This window comes from Leptonychotes weddellii, chromosome 8, assembly GCF_054177405.1.
Source record: "Leptonychotes weddellii isolate Sample4059 chromosome 8, ASM5417740v2, whole genome shotgun sequence".
Classification (NCBI taxonomy): Eukaryota; Metazoa; Chordata; class Mammalia; order Carnivora; family Phocidae; genus Leptonychotes; species Leptonychotes weddellii.
This window is the reverse complement of record NC_138376.1, coordinates 74,967,886-74,987,157: the sequence shown is the minus strand read 5'-3', so window position 1 is coordinate 74,987,157 and position 19,272 is coordinate 74,967,886. Positions and strand designations below refer to the sequence as shown.

At 38.6% G+C, this 19,272-nt stretch overlaps 1 protein-coding gene across 1 annotated transcript; it reads right to left on the bottom strand.

The window, feature by feature from the left end:
- Positions 1 to 5,464: 5,464 nt before the first annotated feature.
- LOC102749624 (thiosulfate sulfurtransferase like domain containing 3) lies at positions 5,465 to 18,940 on the bottom strand. Its single transcript, XM_006730216.3, has 5 exons — positions 18,784 to 18,940; positions 7,548 to 7,721; positions 7,289 to 7,448; positions 6,547 to 7,005; positions 5,465 to 6,344 (listed from the first exon to the last, which is right to left on the bottom strand). Exons 1-4 carry the CDS (start codon positions 18,854 to 18,856, stop codon positions 6,933 to 6,935), a joined length of 480 nt encoding a protein of 159 aa, XP_006730279.1. The 5' UTR covers positions 18,857 to 18,940; the 3' UTR covers positions 5,465 to 6,344; positions 6,547 to 6,932.
- Between the last annotated feature and the right edge of the window lie 332 nt (positions 18,941 to 19,272).

Below are 19,272 nucleotides of genomic sequence, written 5' to 3'. Positions count from 1 at the left end.
GTAAAATATCTAATGTTTATAATGATTACACATTTTATTTTTTTATTTTTTTTAAGATTTTATTTATTTGACAGAGAGAGAGACAGCAAGAGAGGGAACACAAGCAGGGGGAGTGGGAGAGGGAGAAGCAGGAACCCAATGCAGGGCTCGATCCCAGGACCTGGGATCATGACCTGAGCCGAAGGCAGACTCTTAACGACTGAGCTACCCAGGCGCCCCATGATTACACATTTTAAATGATGATAGGACCACATAAAACACTATTGAAGTTAATCTCACCTCTTTTTAAAATGTAAGACAATTAATAATTGATCACCTAAATGGCTTGCATTATAATTGTTGGACTGTGCTGCTGTAAGACAAGGAAAATGTTAAGATCCCTGACCCATTCTTCCTACTGCTCATTCCTCCTCCCCAGAGCAACTTTTAGTTATTTTTTTTTTCTTTTTTTTTTTTAAAGATTTTATTTATTTATTTGAGAGAGAGAGAATGAGAGAGAGCAAGCAACATGAGACGGGGGAGGGTCAGCGGGAGAAGCAGACTCCCCGCCGAGCAGGGAGCCTGATGCGGGACTCGATCCAGGGACTCCAGGATCATGACCTGAGCCGAAGGCAGCCGCTTAACCGACTGAGCCACCCAGGTGCCCCTTTTAGTTATTTCTTGGCTGTTGTGTTACTTGCACATTTCCCAGTAACAACCGTTTAATTACAGCATTTATTGAGCACTTAGGTGACAAGAATTTTCTCAGCTTTCTACATTATGAAGTCATTGAATTCTCAGAGCAATTAATGTAGAGAGAAGGAAACTCAGGAACAGAAAGTTAACTTACCCAGTCACAGGTCAAGTAAGTGACAAGAGCTTGGATTAGGTTCTAATTAAAACCTGGGCAGCTGGGCTCTAGGGCCCATGCTCTTAATGACTTTACCTTACTGCCTCCTCTGTTTACCCTCCAGTTTTATATTTTGATTCTTTTTTCAATAGTAAAATTATCTAGTAACTTCTTACTCTGGAAGATGAAGATTTCACTTTCTCACACACCTCCCTCTATTCTCCTGCTTCCCCACCAACCCGATTCTATACTAAGACTTCTATTCCATCACCTTCCCAATTTAATTGTATAATTTTTGTTAAATTCATACTTAATATATATTAAGTATACATAGATAACATTGTGTTCTGTAGTGTACTGTGGTTACATTTCCTTTCTTTGAGAATATTTTTGTCTTTCTGAAAGGGGTAATTGCCTTGGTTGTAATTTGCTCATTTTACTTTGTATCTTTTATTAATTTATCACCAGAATCATTTATTATTCATTTACACTCTTAAGTCACTCACAAGGAGACATTCTTCCCCGAGTCCTTCATCTTTTTGTTTAGGTAACCAAGATATGGGGAATCCACTTACTTTTCTTCGCCTTTGTTTTAATGGGATACATCCTCTAATTGCTTCCGAAAAGGTGCTTTTTACGTAGCACCTTGTTCTTGTTCTTGTTTGAGAATGCGTTGTGTTATTCTACAGATAGTAATTTAGGTTTTTTTGGTCGTTTTAAAATTTCGCTTCCTGCATTAACACTTTTTCCTTGAAGTCCCTTTTTTCTGTTTGGTCATAATTTTTCAAGTTAGAATCTTTAATTGCCTCAAGATCCTTCATTTTTGAGAGGCACAGGGAGATAATTGGGAGGTCTGTGTGCATGGGTAGGACTTTACAGTGGTGGGCCTCATTACACAACAAAACGTTTTCATTATTATCCCTCCCACCCCCAACATCATACTCTATTCTAAAGCTTTTTCTTTGCCAGTGGGTCAGTTTTTCTAGAAAGGAAGCTTCTGGCTTTATCTGTGGTGGTATGTGCTGGACTATTCAGAGTTCTTAGAGACAAGATCAGGGGCCTAGGTATTTCATTGTTCCTTATTCAGAGTTTCATTTTATCTTCCCACCTGCAATAAGTATCTCACTTGCCATTCTTGCCCCCAGATATTTAGCTGGAAGTTTCACGGAACTCCCTTCTTTATTAATGCTAATTGAATGCAAACAGCAACCCAAAATATCAGCTACCTATAAACAAGTACCATATTGTATGGATCACAAAGTAACATAACAGCATAGTATTAAATATTTGGCATACATTATCTGATGTAATCTTCAAAATGGTACTCTTATCCCCATGTGAATACACTTTAACCAGATTCTACTATAGTAATACTTTTATTAAAATTTCTCTCCTTTTTTGGGGGCGCCTGGGTGGCTCAGTCAGTTAAGCATCTGCCTTTGGCCCAGGTCATGATTTCAGGGCCCTGAGGTTGAGGCCCTCCCCCTGCATCGGGCTCCCTGATCAGCGGAGAGTCTGCTGTGCTCACTCACTCTAATAATCTTTTTTTTAAAAATTTCTCTCCTTTCTATCCTTGCTCCTGGAGACACCTGTGGCACTGAAAAGGTGACTTTTCTGTTAATCGCTGCCCTTTTAGACACTGAAAAATAACTATCACTGAAAGGTGGGAGAAGCATTCAGTTTTCCGCTTGTCAATAATACCAATTTCTCGCAGGTTAGCTACTGATCCTGCCTCTATCCAGGATTTCCACGGCAGATACATACTAGATAGCAAAAGGATGCATTATCGCAGAATGCAAGAGACCTCACTGGGATCATAAGGCAAGAAAGAGGGAATGTAAATGAAGGAAACCTGAGACACTTTAATTCAGGACTCTGAGCTGATATGTCCACTGTTGCCACTTTTTCTAGGACAGCTTCCTTCTATCCCATTAGGAGAACTATGAATAGTACATACAGTATTTTAAAATGTAATCTGGCTAGGGGCGCCTGGGTGGCTCAGTCGTTAAGCGTCTGCCTTCGGCTCAGGTCACGATCCCAGGGTCCTGGGATGGAGCCCCACATCGGGCTCCCTGCTCGGCGGGAAGCCTGCTTCTCCCTCTCCCACTCCCCCTGCTTGTGTTCCCTCTCTCACTCTCTGTCAAAAAATAAATTTAAAAAAAAATGTAATCTGGCTATTCTACATTTCTAAAACTTTTGATCTACTGCGGCATTAGCAGAGTAAAAGTGGTATTCTCCCATGACTGAAATAAAACAGCCACTTTTTAAATGATGTATTAAATCATATACTACATATATTTTAAGGCATCTGATACTGTAGAACTTAGGAATGATTTTGCTCTTAAGACTTTTAGTGTACAGTTCGGTGCAACTTCAGATACATTTGTTAAATTTTTATTTCAGAATAACTGACAATGAAGCTTGTCTTTATAAATTTGAATATAGAAAACAAATTATTCTTTTTTTTTTTTTTAAAGATTCACCTATTTATTTATTCATGAGAGACAGAGAGAGAGAGAGGCAGAGGGAGAAGCAGGCTCCCAAGGAGCAGGGAACCCGATGTGGGACTCGATCCCAGGACCCTGGGATCATGACCTGAGCCGAAGGCAGATGCTTAACCATCTGAGCCACCCAGGCGCCCGAAAACAAATTATTCTAACATATGAACCCTTTGCTTCTTCAAAAATATACAAGTGCAGTTATATTTGGGTAAACAGAATACATTGTCATAAGTTTTCTTTAAAAAAGTACCAGGAATCCAAGGTATTATAATTGTAAAATCTGGTTAAATTTCCTCCAAGTTGGAGATACTAAGTCCCTATCCCATACTTAAAAAAGTCATGTTCATCTAAAACTAATGATGTAATGTATGGGGATTAACATAAGAATTAAAAAAAAAAATTTAAAAAGTCATGTTAATGTGTACCTTGGGTTTTTCATTTTTATTAATCCTCATCAGCTGTGTCTGTTTAGCCCATCCACCATCTGCTGGGTTTTTAATTTCAGTTATTGTATCTCTATTTGATACTTTTTTGTAGTTTTCGTCACTTTAATAATTTTTGTCATTTAAGTCATTGAATATATAAATCAGTTATTTATTTTATTTTTTTTTTAAAGATTTTATTTATTTGATAGAGAGAGACACAGTGAGAGAAGGAACACAAGCAGGGGGAGTGAGAGAGGGAGAAGCAGGCTTCCCGCCAAGCAGGGAGCCCGATGCAGGGCTCGATCCCAGGACCCTGGGATCATGGCCTGAGCCGAAGGCAGACACTTAACAACTGAGCCACCCAGGCGCCCCATAAATCAGTTATTTTAAAGTCTGTCTGAAAATTCCAACATGTAGATTATCTGTAGATTTGTTTCTATTGTTTTTTTCTTCCTTTTCTTTTTTTTCCTTCTTTTTCAATCATGAGGTCTTATTTACTGCTATTTCTAATAAATTTTATAGAATTCTGAACATTGAATATGACGAACTGTAGGGAATGTTTGTGGCTCTGGCTCAGGGGTCTGTAAACTGTGCCCCATGGGCCAAATCTTACTTGCCATCTAGTTTTGCCTGGCCTTTGAGCTAAGAAGGTTTGCCATATTTTTAAATGGTTGAAAAATAATTAAAAGAAGAGTATGTGGCAACACATGAAATATAAAATTCAAACCTAAGTCGCCGTAGTTTGGTTGGGACCCAGCCACACTCATTTGTTTATGTACTTTGCCGTAGTTAGGCTGGAACCCAGCCACACTCATTCGTGTGTGTACTGTGTATGTACTGTCTGTGGTTGCTTTGTGCTACAGTAGAAGAGTGGGGCAGTTGCAACAGAGACCTTATGGCCCACAAACCTAAAATATTTATTGTTGCCAACCCCTTACTCTAGATAATGACATCTTTCTCCAAGAGAGGATTTACTGCTGGTAGGCCATTACGTTATCAGGAAGATCACCTTAATTCATTCAGGGATTTAGTTGATTCAAAGCCGGTCTTAACATTTTATGAGGGTTGGTCAATTTCTGGCTCACCTTTACTCCTAGGGTATAGTTTCCCAGGGGTTCCAACTAAACGTCCGGTGTATTTACCCAGGTTCTCATTCCTTGATGGGCCCCCAGTACTTCAACCACAACTCCCCTTCTCTCTGAGACTGTGGCTCTTCAAATCCCACCTTAGTATGTTCATACTAGTAACCTTTGTTTAGATAGATACATAAAGAAGATCAATTTAAAGGAATGAAGGAATTACTAAAGCAGCAAGGACCTGAAGAGCTATGGTCCAGAGAGCAGGAAAGCTGTAAAGGATGACCCAACACTGAGGAGCGTGCATGCATGCATGAGTGCGTGTGTGTTTACTTTCCAGCTTTTCTAGTTCTTATAGGGAGTTTGCTCTGCTAGAAACTAGACGGACATTATCAGAAATAGAGGTTCAAGGTGGTCACATCACTTCCCTACTCCAGATTCTCCAGTGGCTTTATAATACCATTTAGGACAAACCAAGTCCTGGTAGTTACTTCCTAGGCCTTACACAATCTGAATGACTACTGAAATGAGATGAAACACATTTAGGCCTGAAGAGGCACAGAGGGAAGAAAGCACAGAGTTGTACCACTAGGGCACTAAGGCATATACTCACGCCAATGAGAGTTGTTTACATTTAAACTTTTTTTCCCTATTTTATTTTTAATTGAGATAATTACAGAAAATGTATGTTTTCAAGTGTTCAGTTTTGATAAATGTATTACCTATGTACCAATACCTTGTTCAAGATCTAAAGCATTTCCATCACCCTAGAAATTTCCCTCCTTGCTTATTCCAGTTAATCTTCCCTCTACAGAAGCAATCACTTTGATATTTGTATCTTTATAGATCATATTAATTTTTTAGGTTGCAAATCATATCACTACCATGCTGGTTACAACATGGCCATAAGTCTTTGGATGGTGTTAATGTATTTTCATCGTTCATATTTCACCTACTTTTCTGGATCTCAGATTCTTGGTGTTTTAAGACAAAGTCTGCTTTTTTTTTTTTTTTTAAGATTTTATTTATTTGACAGAGAGAAAGACAGCACAAGTAGGCAGAGCTGCAGGCAGAGGGAGAGGGAGAAGCAGGCTCTCCGCTGAGCAGGGAGCCAGACGTGGGGCTCGATCCCAGGACCCTGGGATGACGACCTGAGCCGAAGGCAGATGCTTAACCGACTGAGCCACCCAGGCGCCCCCAAAATCTGCTTTGTAAAATTTAACTTTTATAAACCTCTGCTAGAAATCAAACCTCTTCAAAGAAGAAGCGCATCTTTTTTATTCTCTTTTTAGCATTTGGAATATGTAGCATAGGATCTAAGCCAAATAAAAGTGTTCAAGAAATGCTTACTAGCTGTTTTTATTTTATTCAATATTCGCTAAATATTCATTATGGATGAAAGGTGTATCAATCAGAAATATCTGTACTGCATATCATTACAGGAAAATATATTTTATGAATTTTCTAAAATGGGAAAATTTACAAATGTATTTTAATCATTAAAAAAAAATAACTTGTCGGGGCGCCTGGGTGGCTCAGTTGGTTAAGCGACTGCCTTCGGCTCAGGTCATGATCCTGGAGTCCCTGGATCGAGTCCCGCATCGGGCTCCCTGCTAGGCAGGGAGTCTGTTTCTCCCTCGGACCCTCCCCCCTCTCTCTCATTCTCTCTCTCTCAAATAAATAAAAATAAAATCTTTAAAAAAAAAAAAAATAACTTGTCTAGCTCATAGCCTCTTTAATGAATAGAAGCTAGGCTAACACAAATGGTTATATGTTATGATTGGGTACTACAAGTAACCTGGGCTTGGGAATACTATTGTACTATACTAAACTATTTAAAAATTAATTTCTAGAATCCCAACCCTTATATTTCCATGGCAAGTCACATACATTATTTCAATCCTCCATAGCCTTTGGGAATAGGCAAGGGTGCGTAGTATTCTCAACTTGCAGTTAAGGAAAAGATCCAACAAATAATCGAATTACACAAAATCCCCTTTCCATTAACCAGTGATGCCAGGGCTAGATTATTACTCTTTTGTTCATTTCACTATCCTAGGCTGCACGTACACAAGGGACGGGCCAACTTGTATTCCAGAATTCAATTTCCGTGTTTCTTCTCTGAAAATTCACAGGTTACCCATTCCTTCCATCCTCCAGCATAGTGTTGAGCACTGAAAACATATAGCAAAGTTAGTGCTGTAAACATTTCCTCCTGCTTTATAACACAAGGTTGATAGGAACTTTAGAGATTAGAGGTGCAATGACTACTCTAGACTTTAAACCTACTTAAAAGACTGTTACTTTTGAGTAGGATGAAAATATAGTCTCTTAGTCTCTAACCTGCTATTACTAACACAGTAATTACAAATTTTTCAATCAACCAGTAAACATATAATACATATGAAACATTGCTATACGCATTCTTGAATACATTTTTATAATTCATCTATGCACCTGTTAAAGCCCAGAGATATGGCCATGTCCAAAGCCTTCTTGCTTCTCACTCCGGCTAAACAAGAAAACACTAGACTGTCAGATTTGGATGGTTTTACTTCATTGTACTTCTCTTTGAAGTCTTTTGGGTTCATCTGTAGAGCTTCACCTACCTCATGCACTGAAAGAAAATGTTAAGAATTTTAATTAAATTTTAGATACAGTAAATTACTGAATATATACTTTTGTGATGAAGCAATTCAAGTCACATGTCACTTACGTGGTATATTGACAGACCCAGGAATTTTTCCATACTCGACAATTTCCCATGTCTCTCTAACATCAATTAACATAATTTTTTTGGAATTCAAGAGGTTCTTAAGTTCCTTATAAGTGACATCTTTAAAAATAGCAGTACAAAAATTGTGGCAGCTTCCTTTTATTGACTTCAAACCTGGAAAGAATAAAATAATTTAGGCACCTTCAAAGTAACATTGCTATTAACATCTGGAAAGCAGGTCAAAGGAATTTCCCCCTGGTTCCAGCCAGCTAGCTATAGTTGATCTTTTGACTTCACTGACCTGTGTATGTATTTTGTACACAGCCTGACAGAGCCACGGGGTGTACCCCTCCCCTCTTGCCCTGCATGCTTAAGGGCTGGCCTTGTGCCAGCTCCATATTCTACTCTCTCCAAGCCCTTAATTGGATGGGGCTTGTATATACACATTCAGCATTTGGTAACTGAATTCTGCAAATAATTTGTAAGTCTAACCATAATCCAAGTTACAATGTTAAGAAAATTTTAATTTCTGGGGAGCCTGGGTGGCTCAGTCGTTAAGCGTCTGCCTTCGGCTTAGGTCATGATCCCAGAGTTCTGGGATCGAGCCCCGCATCGGGCTCCCTGCTGCGCAGGAAGTCTGCTTCTCCCTCTCCCACTCCCCCTGCTTGTGTTCCCTCTCTTGCTGTGTCTCTGTCAAATAAAATCTTTAAAAAAAAAAAAAGAAAGAAAATTTTAATTTCCCCTTGCAAGCAAAGATAATAAGCCATATGTTAGATGTGGGAAACTTACATGTGAAACTACACTTGTAAGTACTTAAAGGCACTATTTCTATCTGTTAAATAATTGGTGAGGCGCCTGGCTGGCTCCATCAGAAGAGCATGGGGCTCTCGATCTTGGGGTTGTGAGTTCAGGCCCTATGTTGGGTGTAGAGATTACTTAAATAAAAGCTTAAATAATTGGTAACATAATACAGTACTGGGTAAGAACCTGTAAAATAGATTCAGGGTCCACACTGATATAAGGATATAATTGAATAAGTGGGGAGAAGGGATTATTTCAATTGATAAATGTAAAATGAATGATGAAAAGAGAAAATCACCATTAGGTTAACATCGAGTAATAATTATTTCAGCAAGAGCCATTGACAGATGCTAGAGTTAGTGGGTGAAATTTTGATGAGAAATAGGATAGTATCTCCCCAGGAGATACTTACTCCCCAGGAGATGCTTACTAAATAAGAAAAGGAAACACCTGAAACATACCACTTTAGCCAATTATTCAAAGATCACTTCACTAAAAAAAAAAAAATCACCTAGTAATGAGAAATGTCGACAACATGTACTCTCTGATATGATGCTCAAAGAAGAGCACATCACTTCCTTAGTATTTTTGCCAAAATGCATACCCTAAATCAAATCAGAGGAAAATCTCAAACTCAATCTACAAAATAATCAGTACTCTTAAAAAAGTGTCAACGTTATGAAAGACAGAGACTATGGAACTGTCACAGATTGAAGCACACTGAGGAGCCATGACAATGTAATAACAACATAGAATCCTGGATTGGCTCTGGGACTATAAAGACCGCAGTAGGAAAACTGGTGAAATTCAAATAAGGCCTGTGGATTAGTTAACAGTATTATGTCGGTATTACTTTCCTGATTTCAATAATTGTACCATGTGAGATGCTTACATTAGGGGAAGTTGAGTAAGAATAAAGGGAACTCCATTTTACTTCTGCAACTTTTCTACAGGTCCAAATTGTTTTTTAAGCATGAAAGAAAACCCAAAAAATTTTTTAAATAAAATAAAAATTTTAAAAATTTAATAATCATATTTCACAACAAAATGACCACTATAAGGTAAATAATGCTTCAAATGTTTAAAATATTAAATATCTTATAAAGTAAAATTGGTTTAAACAGTATAAACTAGCATAGGAAAATGTTTAAAGATCTAAGTCCAGAAACACACACGCAATATACCATCTATGAGAATTCAGTATTTGGTAACAGTTATATTTCAGACTAATGGGGAAATTTTGTTCAACGAATATGTAGGGCAACTAGCTAGCCATCAGGGAGAAACTTTAAGCAGGCTATTGTCTCGTTCCTTACATGTAAATAAATTTAAATTTCAGTCTAAAAACTAGTATCTTAGAAGTACCAATAGAAAACATGAGCAGATAATTTAAACCTTGGGATAAGAAGACCATTATAAACATGGCAAAATCAGAAGTCATAAAGTTTTGACCTCATAAAAATGCTAAATTTATATATGGGAAAAGAACAATGAATAATTAGAAGATAAGTGGCAGGCAGGAACAAAATATTTGTAACATAGAAAAGACAAAACATTAAAAAAATAAAAAATAAAAAAATTAAAAAAATTAAAAAAAAAAAGATGTTGATGAAAAAAAAAAAAGAAAAGACAAAACATTAATAGAGCTCATACAAATAGGATAAGGACAAAATTACCAAAGAAAAATGGTCAAAACACGAACAGGGAATTGACCTGAAAAATACCAATGGTCAATAAAATGTAAAAAGATGCCCTATCTCACTACTTATTAAGGAAATGCAAGATATAAACAAAATTTTTCAAATTTTGTCAGATTTGTAAAAATTAAAAGGATTGATAACATCAAATATTGGTGAGGGTATGAGGAAATGGGTACTCTTACATTGTTGCGAGTGTGTAACCTTAAAATCTTTTGAAAGGAAAATTTAGCAGGAATGACACTTTATGTAGGCATATCTTTTTTACCTCACAATTTTACTTTTAGGAACCTATCTTAGTACAGGAGTATTAGCATGAATACATACAAATGTATATATGTATAAATATATTCATTGGCAGCATTCTCTGTAATACTGAAAAGTGGCAAGAAGCTGGAAGTCTATCCATAAGGGAATGGTTATAAGTGGTACATTTATACAATGGCATATTATTTAGTGTAAGTTCTCCAAAATATAGTACTAAATTTAAAAAACTAGTTGGAGAGCACAAGGTATAAACTAGGAGTTCCCAGACTTTCTTGGTTCATCCTTTCATGTCTTAGTAAATTTTCTGCAGTGCGCATAGGCCAAAAGAAATGCTTCACGGTCCTATTTATTAAGTAGTTAAGCAAAGCCAAAAGTGAGTTGTGAAAAACCAGCTTTTCTTGTAAAAACCAAACACTGTTCTATTTTCATTTGTCTTTCTCACTGATAGCAAAAGATGGAAAAATGGATAAATACAATAGTTTAAAAAATACAGATTTCCCTGCAATTCTACTCCAAGGTATGTACCCCAAAAATTTGAAAACAGGGTCTCAAATTCAGACACCAATGCTCATAGAAGCATTATTCACAATTACTCACAATAGCCAAAAGGTGGAAACAACCCAAGTGTTCATTCAACAGAGGAGTGGATAAACAAAATGTGGCTTATACATACAATGGAATATTATTCCACCATAAAAAGGAATGAAGTTCTAACACATACTACAGCATGAAATTACAACATTGAAAAAACGCTCAGTGAAGTAAGCCAGACACAAAATGACAAGTATTTTATGATTCCACTTATATGAAATATATAGAATAGGTAAGTTCATAGGAAGTAGGTTAGAGGTTACCAGAAGTTGGAGGGAGGGCTGTTATTGCTCAATGGGTTTGAGTTTCTGTTTGGGGTGATGAAAATTTTTGGAAATACAGTGGTAATGACCCCACAATGTTGTGAATATAATTAATGCCACCGAACTGTACATTCAAAGATGGCTAAAATGGCAAATTTTATGTTACATATATTTTATCACAGTAAATACATTAAAAAAAATAAAAATACAGATTTTCCCATCCTCTTCAGATTTTGAAAAATTGGCCCATGTTATCTACAAGATTCGATCTTAAAATGCCTGGGATAAAATTTCTCACTCAACTTGCTGTTTTGTGAATTCCCAGAAGACGAAAAGTCAGCAGGCTGAGTTCACACTTGGTACTATCCCTCATTGTTAGGAACTGGAAAACTATGGTAATTTAAAAAATTGTTAAACTCAAGACAGTGGTGGTACCTCACCACTGGGAAACAAAAATCATCTCGGCATGTAACCTGTGTAACTGAATCAAAGAAAGTTATGTTTTTCTCATATAGTAGAGTCAAACTGACATTTAACTTTCTCTATACTCCTGTTGGGGGTTGTGGGGTGGGGGGGAGATGGAGAATAGGTGTATAACCAGTGAGGACTAGATTTCCTAGCTTTCCACTCTGAGCTAAAGCACAACTACTCCCTTAATGAGTCTCAACTGCCCCAAGCCTCTCATGGTATGAGGTCCAGTCCACACTAATTCTTTAGTTAAAGCTATAGTGTATTTTTTTGTACAGCAAGGCCTCTACTTGTAAATCAACCATTTCATCTATTGCTTGATCAAAGAAACAACAATCAGTTCCTACACTGAAGGAAAACTGGCTGTTGGGGATTTACTGAGATGATGTGGGGTTCTCTTGAGGGATTCTCAAGAGTAACACAGGTATACGTGATTTTCACATTTTTGAGCCTCATTTTTGAATAAACTCCAATTTTGCTGTTTCCACACTGGTAAATCTAGCCTCACCTGTGTATTACCTACAGCCTACATAATAAGATACAGTCCGAACTTCTTAGTATGCTCTATCATGTCCTTCAATCTACTTTACCAGCATAATTTACCAGACCTCCTCATCCCCACTCCTCCTCTCCCTCAATAACCCTACCCTCCAGCTACATTAAAAGTATACAAGTGCTCTGACTACATTTTTACAGTGGAAAGAGCAGGGATTTTAGAGTCAGATAAACCAGGTTCAAATCCTGGCTTGTTTGTCCACTTAGCTCTGTAATCCTGGGCAGATTACTTAAACTCCCTGGGACTTAGTTTCTTATTTATAAAACAGGAATAATATTTTAACCTTTCTGAGTTGCTGTGAGGTTTAAGTAATGTATTTGGTGCAATCTTTAAATATATATTTTTGCCTTCCTTCATGATTTATGCACACTGAAGGGAAAACCTTCCTTCCTCATCTCTATCTGGCACACTCCCTTGAAGACTCTGTTAAATGCCACTTGTCACTAACCCAACAGTTCTAAGTATCTATTCTAGTGAACTACTTGTACATATAAACAAAGAGGTATGTACAATGGTAATTATTGAAGAAATTTTTATAACAGCAGAAAAAAGGAAACCAAAATGTCCATCTATAGGGGACTGGTTAAATAAACTGTGGTAATCCATACTATGGAATATATGCAGTGGTTAAAAGAGTTCTATGTACTGCCATGGAGAGTTTCAGAATACCTAAGTGAGGAAAAAATGCAGAAAAGTATGCACAATAGATCACATTATATATATGATCTACATATGATATGCAAAAACATAATGAGTGGAAGATCTAAATAAACATTTTTCCATAGAAGACATCAAGATGGCCAACAGACACATGAAGAGATGTTCAACATCATTAATCATCAGGGAAATGCAGATTGAAACCAGAAAGAGATATCGCCTCACTGCTGTTAGAATGGCCATTATCAAAAAGACAAGAAATAACAAGTGTTGGTGAGGATGTAAGAAAAGGGAACCCTAATGCACTGTTGGCGGGTAAACTGGTGCAGCCACTGTGGAAAACAATATAGAGATTCCTCAAAAAAATTAAAAATAGAACTACCATATGATCCAGCAATTCCATTTCTGGTATTTATGTGAAGAAAATGAAGATGCTACCTTGAAAAGATACACATACCCTCATGTTCACTGCAGCATTATTTATAACAAGCAAGATATGGAAACAACCTAAGTGTCCATTGATGGATAAATGGATAAAGAAATTGTGGTACACACACACACACACGAATTTTCAGCCATAAAAAAGAATGAACTCTTGTCATTTGAGACATGGACCTCAAGGGCATTACACTAAGACAGAGAAAGACAAATACCATGTGATCGTGTATGTGGAACCAAAAACAAACAAATAAACAAACCCTCAAACCCAAGTTCACAGATAGAGAACAGATTGGTGGTTGCCAGAGGCAGAGAGTGGCTGGGCAGGAGAAATGGATAAAGGTAAAAAAAATGTAAAAATTAAAAAATATTTTTTTAATTAAAAAAATAAGAATTCTCATTTTCATAGGGAAAGGGGAGAGGAAATGTAGGCCTCTCAGGGGAGAGTAAATGATTTTTAGGAAAGATGAACGGGCTCTTAGAAGAATAGATGGGAGGTATGACAGTTTGTGATAAAGTTGGGGTGTGGTGTTGAGTTCCAGTCTCCTTTCCTGTGATGAGTCAATTGCCCCTGGTTGATGAAACTCCCGGGAGGGGACTTATGAAACTGAGTTCCTTTTGGAGGATCTGTCTTTAGGTAGGTAAGAGGAGTTCAGTGAAAGCCTCTCTCTGCATTTGCTGTTTTTCAAATGCCTACAGCTCAAAAAAAAATCAACCTACCAACCCAAATTTCAGTGTGAGATAAATATGATGACCTAAAAATATTTAAAATCACATCATATTAGACAATGCAAATTGAAGATCTAGTATAATTCAGAATGGTCTGATTCATACTGTATACATGGTTAGAGGTTTGTTTTTCTATTACAATTGTCAGGTCTTTTTAGTAAGGAGAAACCTATAGGAATAAGCATTTTTTTTTTTTTTTTCAAACAGAAAGCTTAAGAAATTTAGGATTACTTCTAGGGGCGCCTGGGTGGCTCAGATGGTTAGGCATCTGCCTTCAGCTCACGTCTTAATCCCAGGGTCCTGGGATTGAGTCCCATGTCAGGCTCCTAGCTCAGCGGGGAGTCCGCTTCTCCCTCTGCCTCTCTCCCCTGTTCATGCTGTCTGTCTCTCTCAAGTGAATAAATAAAATCTTTAAAAAAAAGAAAGAAATTTAGGATTACTTTTATATATCTCAAAGTTCTAGATTCAATTATTGTTTGAAAAATTTTTTTGAAGTTTTTATTTATGTAATATCTACACCCAGTGTGGGGCTTAAACCCATGACCCCAAGATCAAGAGTTGCATGCATGTTCTTCCAAGTGAGCCAGCCTGGCACTCCTATCTTTGAATTATTTAATTTTGATTAGCCTAATGCGATTTAATTAATTGTATGTTTGAAGAAACTATATATAGAAATCATATACATGATTTGGGTTCTAAATTTATTTTTTCATAAATTTAGCTTATTTTCTATATTATAATATAGCATAGTTTTGTACTATGTTGTACTTTAAAAAACTAAGCTAAATTTCACTTAGAGGGGCGCCTTGGTGGCTCAGTTGGTTAAGTGTCTGCCTTCAGCTCAGGTCTTGATCCCAGGGTCCTGGGACTGAGTCCCATGTCGGGCTCCTAGCTCAGCGGGGAGTCTGCTTCTCCCTCCGCCTCTCTGCCCTGTTCATTCTCTCTGTCTCTCTCAAATGAATAAAATCTTAAAAAAAAAAAAAAGAAATTTAGGATTACTTTTATATATCTCAAATTTCTAGATTCAATTATTGTTTGAAAAAATTTTTTAAAGTTTATTTATTTATGTACTATCTACACCCAACATGGGGCTTGAACCCATGACCCCAAGATCAAGAGTTGCATGCATGTTCTTCCAAGTGAGCCAGCCTGGCACTCCTATCTTTGAATTATTTAATTTTGATTAGCCTAATGCGATTTAATTAATTGTATGTTTGAAGAAACTATATATAGAAATCATATGCATGATTTGGGTTCTAAATTTATTTTTTCATAAATTTAGCTTCTTTTCTTCTATTATAATATAGCATAGTTTTGTACTATGTTGTACTTTAAAAAACTAAGCTAAATTTCACTTAGAGGGGCGCCTTGGTGGCTCAGTTGGTTAAGCATCTGCCTTCAGCTCAGGTCATGATCTCAGGGTCCTGGGATCCAGCCCCGCATCAGGCTCCCTGTTCAATGGGGAGCTTGCTTCTCCCTCTCCATCTGTCCCACCCTCTGCTTGTGCTCTCTCTCTCTCTCTCTCTCTCAAATAAATAAAAATCTTTAAAAAAAACTTTCACTTAGAAATAGTCTACCAATGGGCGCCTGGGTGGCTGAGTTGGTTAAGCCACTGCCTTCAGCTCAGGTCATGATCCTGGAGTCCCGGGATCGAGCCCCACATCGGGCTCCCTGCTCAGCAGGGAGTCTGCTTCTCCCTCTGACCCTCCTCCCTCTCATGCTCTCTGTCTCTCATTCTCTCTCTCGCAAATAAATAAAATCTTAGCAAAAAAAAAAAAAAAAAAGAAATAGTCTACCATTACTTCCTACCAATTCAGTTTGGTATTCTTTTTATAATTTCAAATAAATAAAGTTTTGATGTGAAAAATGTAACTATTTGAAACATAAAAGTTTTTGCTTAATAATAATAACAATCAACATAATAACAAATCACTCTTGCCACAGCTATAAAATAAATTCTCTGGTTTATCTATACTCTTCTTTTGGATGTTGACACCTTAGAAACCCCACATCAGTATCTGTTGAATATTGAAAATTATTTCTAGAGACCATGTAATGGTCAGTATAAACAACACACAACCAAGAAAAAATATATTAGAAATAATGATTGTTACTCCAGAGAGAAAATATTAGGAAGAACATTTGGTGTGCTTCCTTCTCAAACGGGTACTGGGTTTAGTGTGAACATTTTATGACTTCTAATGTAATCACTTTAATAAATATTTTAACTTTTTGAGAACCACTCACAGCAAAATTTGAAAAGCAAGTGAACAACCATCCCAGTGAATAAAAGGTTAAAATGGAAATTTTAGATAAGGCAATGCATTTATTGCGTGAAGTGGTGAGTTTAGTATGAAAGGGGAATACCCTATACTAGCTTTCAGCTTCTCAAAGCTACTTGTCTTCTCAACCTCCATTACTACTTGATCACAGTACTTTCCCTTAAATAGCCCAGCGAGTCCCCAGGTCCTCTGAGCTGTCACCTTCCCCAACCTCCCTCCTTATTTAAAGCATCTTCTGTTGCTGGCAGCTGATTCATATTGACAAAGCACCTCCGTGTTTTCTGTTGTTCTTTGTAGGACTAGGATCAAGTAAAGGCCTTTACACAACCTGGCTATTACCCAGAAAGCTACTTAGAATCTTAGAGAGGTCAGAACTCAGGGGAAAGATAGGACAGGATGCAGTAGATGAAAGTTCACTCACTTTGTGCCACCACCAATGTGTGTGAGTACAGCCCTCAGCTGCAGTGTACATGACTTAGTAGGTCGGGTTTGGGATCCTACTTCAAACCCGTGTAACTCTAAACAGAAGCAAAGAGGAAGACAAGAACAACAATAAAGCTAGCAGAATAAGACTTGAGGGGATTCCTTCAGAGAATAAAAGTAGACAGCAAGTTTTTGTCCTCATGGAAATGTAGGAGACAAAGGACATTTTCAGTGTTATGGGGGGGTCACTGATTAAGTAACAAACACTCATGTTAGCAGCCTCAAGTCATTAAGAAGACAAGGATTGACAGTATTCTCTTTGGAAAGTCTTGGTTGAAAGATTAGAAACCCATCCTGGCAACTGGAAGCAACCTAAATGTTCATACAGGAAATGGTTAAATTAATTATGAAGCATACCATGCAGCATTTACAAGGAAGAGGCAGACATTTAGTGACTTGGAGAGATGTCCATATTGCTAAATGAAAAAGCTTCCCCTTTGAGATCTATATACACATAAGATACAATACTTACATTTTATAAATGTCCAGAAAAACATCTAGAAGGAAATAGGAAACTATTCCTGGGGAGTGGGATTGCATGGACAGGAATTCTGGGGCATAGGGGCACCGGGGTGGCTCAATCTGTTAAGCGTCTGCCTTCGGCTCAGGTCATGATCCCAGGGTCCTGGGATGGAGTCCCACATCAGGCTCCCTGCTCAGCCAGGAGCCTGCTTCTCTCTCTCCCTCTGCTGCTCCCCCTGCTCGTGCTCTCATTTTCTCTCCCACTCTGTCAAATAAATAAAATCTTAAAAAAAAAAAAAAAAAAGGAATTCTGGGGCATAAATTAAAAAACAGTAACACCTATATATTATATATGTAGTATTTTTATGTATACATTTATGCATACTCATAAAAAAGTGTTTAGAAGGATGTGTACCAAACCACTTTTGGAGAGGAGGGTGGACTATGGGAGGGTGTATAGAGGGGATCATAAGCTGTTCTTTATCGTCAGTTTGAATATAATGGGAATACAATAATGTATCACTAGAATTTTTTTTTTAAGATTTTAAGTAATCTCTACACCCAACCTGGGGTTCCAGATTACAACTCTGAGATCAAGGGTTGCATGCTCAACCGAGCCAGCCAGGCCCCCCACTAGTAAAAATTTTTTAAAATGAAAAGCACCTTTTCTCTAACACTTTCTCCAACTCGCGTAGAATAATTGCTTTTTCCATTGCAATCTCACGGGGCTGTGTGTGGTGACTGTTTACTTGTGTCTGTCTCTCCCCAAAATGGGGACGTGAACCGCGGAGGCTGTATGCCCAGCAGGAGGTCTGCATTTCTAGGTGCTCAATAAACAACAAACTTGCATAGAAAAAGCACATTTTAAACTACAGAGGATGTACCAAAAGTTCAAGTGGAGTAACTGGGAGGGAGAGTTGGGGACACCGTGTTAGGCCACAGTCTCTGCAGCTGCATCCACAAATGAAAATTCTGCTAAAGGAGAGGCAGCATGTAAAGCAAAAAGAAGGGACTGGAAGCCTGCTCTTGAGTAATACACCCAACGCCTCCACTAACCGTTTCTCTGGCTTGTTTTGCCGTCCGTAAAATTAGCAGTGGTACTTTAATAGCTCTAACGTGTTATCATTCTAGGTGACTGTTGCCATCAAGCTCTGAGCGCGGCTCCCTACTGGGTCACAGGTGTAACTCGCAAAGCTGGGCTCATCCTTAGTCTCTCTCGGGCAGACACTGGCCGTGTTGCTCGCTCCTCTGAGTCGCCAACTGACTTCACTGCCCAGTCAGGCACCAGTATCTTCATAAAAGCCTCCCCACGCGAGCTCCCTGGAGCAACGCTGGCCTCTCTCCCTGCGTCCCCCAAAAGCAACCCCAGACCCAAGTAGCCCGGAATCTGAAGGAAAGTAGGTGCTATCTTCCCAGGTGCCAAGAGTAATGAGTCTGATTTTTAATTGGAAGCCTCAAGAAGTGAGCACCCCCACCAATGCCATTCCTTCCCCGGGCCGGAGGTTAGGCACTCTCCCTTTCCCCAGGGACCGCCGAGCTCACCCCAGAGCGCAGCCTCCGCGGACCCCAGGATCGTCCGGCGCGCACACCCGAACAGCCGCAGCGGCAGCACCATCGCCGGGTTGCGCCCACCGGGCCGCTGACTTCCTCCTCCGGCTCCTCCTCCTTGGTCTCCGCCGCCCAGCCACCCGCGCCGGGCTCTTGAGCGCCCCCGGGCCGGACGCCGGCCGGAAATGGGGAGTGCTGCAAGGAGTGATGGCTGAGGGAACAGTGCTCTACTCTTAACACTTTAAATTGGAAAGAAACTCGGGAGTTTTTAAATATTTTAAATATTTAAATAAAAATTTAAATATTTAAATTTCGACGCCCGGGTGGCTCAGGCGTTAAGCGCCTGCCTTCGGCTCAGGTCAGGGATCCCAGGCTCCTGGGATCGAGCCCCGCATCGGGCTCCCTGCTCAGCGGGAAGCCTGCTTCTCCCTCTGCCTCTCCCTGCCTGCCCCCCTGCTTGTGAGCGCTCGCTCTCTCTGTCAA

Excerpts from the sequence above, each read along its gene's own strand:
- LOC102749624 (XM_006730216.3), bottom strand. The coding sequence starts at position 18,856 with ATGGTGCTGCCGCTGCGGCTGTTCGGGTGTGCGCGCCGGACGATCCTG. Across the intron at positions 7,722-18,783 it reads CGCGGAGGCTGCGCTCTGGG|GTTTGAAGTCAATAAAAGGA; the intron begins GTGAGCTCGGCG and ends TATTCTTTCCAG. Across the intron at positions 7,006-7,288 it reads ATATCTCTGGGCTTTAACAG|TGCTCAACACTATGCTGGAG; the intron begins GTGCATAGATGA and ends ATATGTTTTCAG.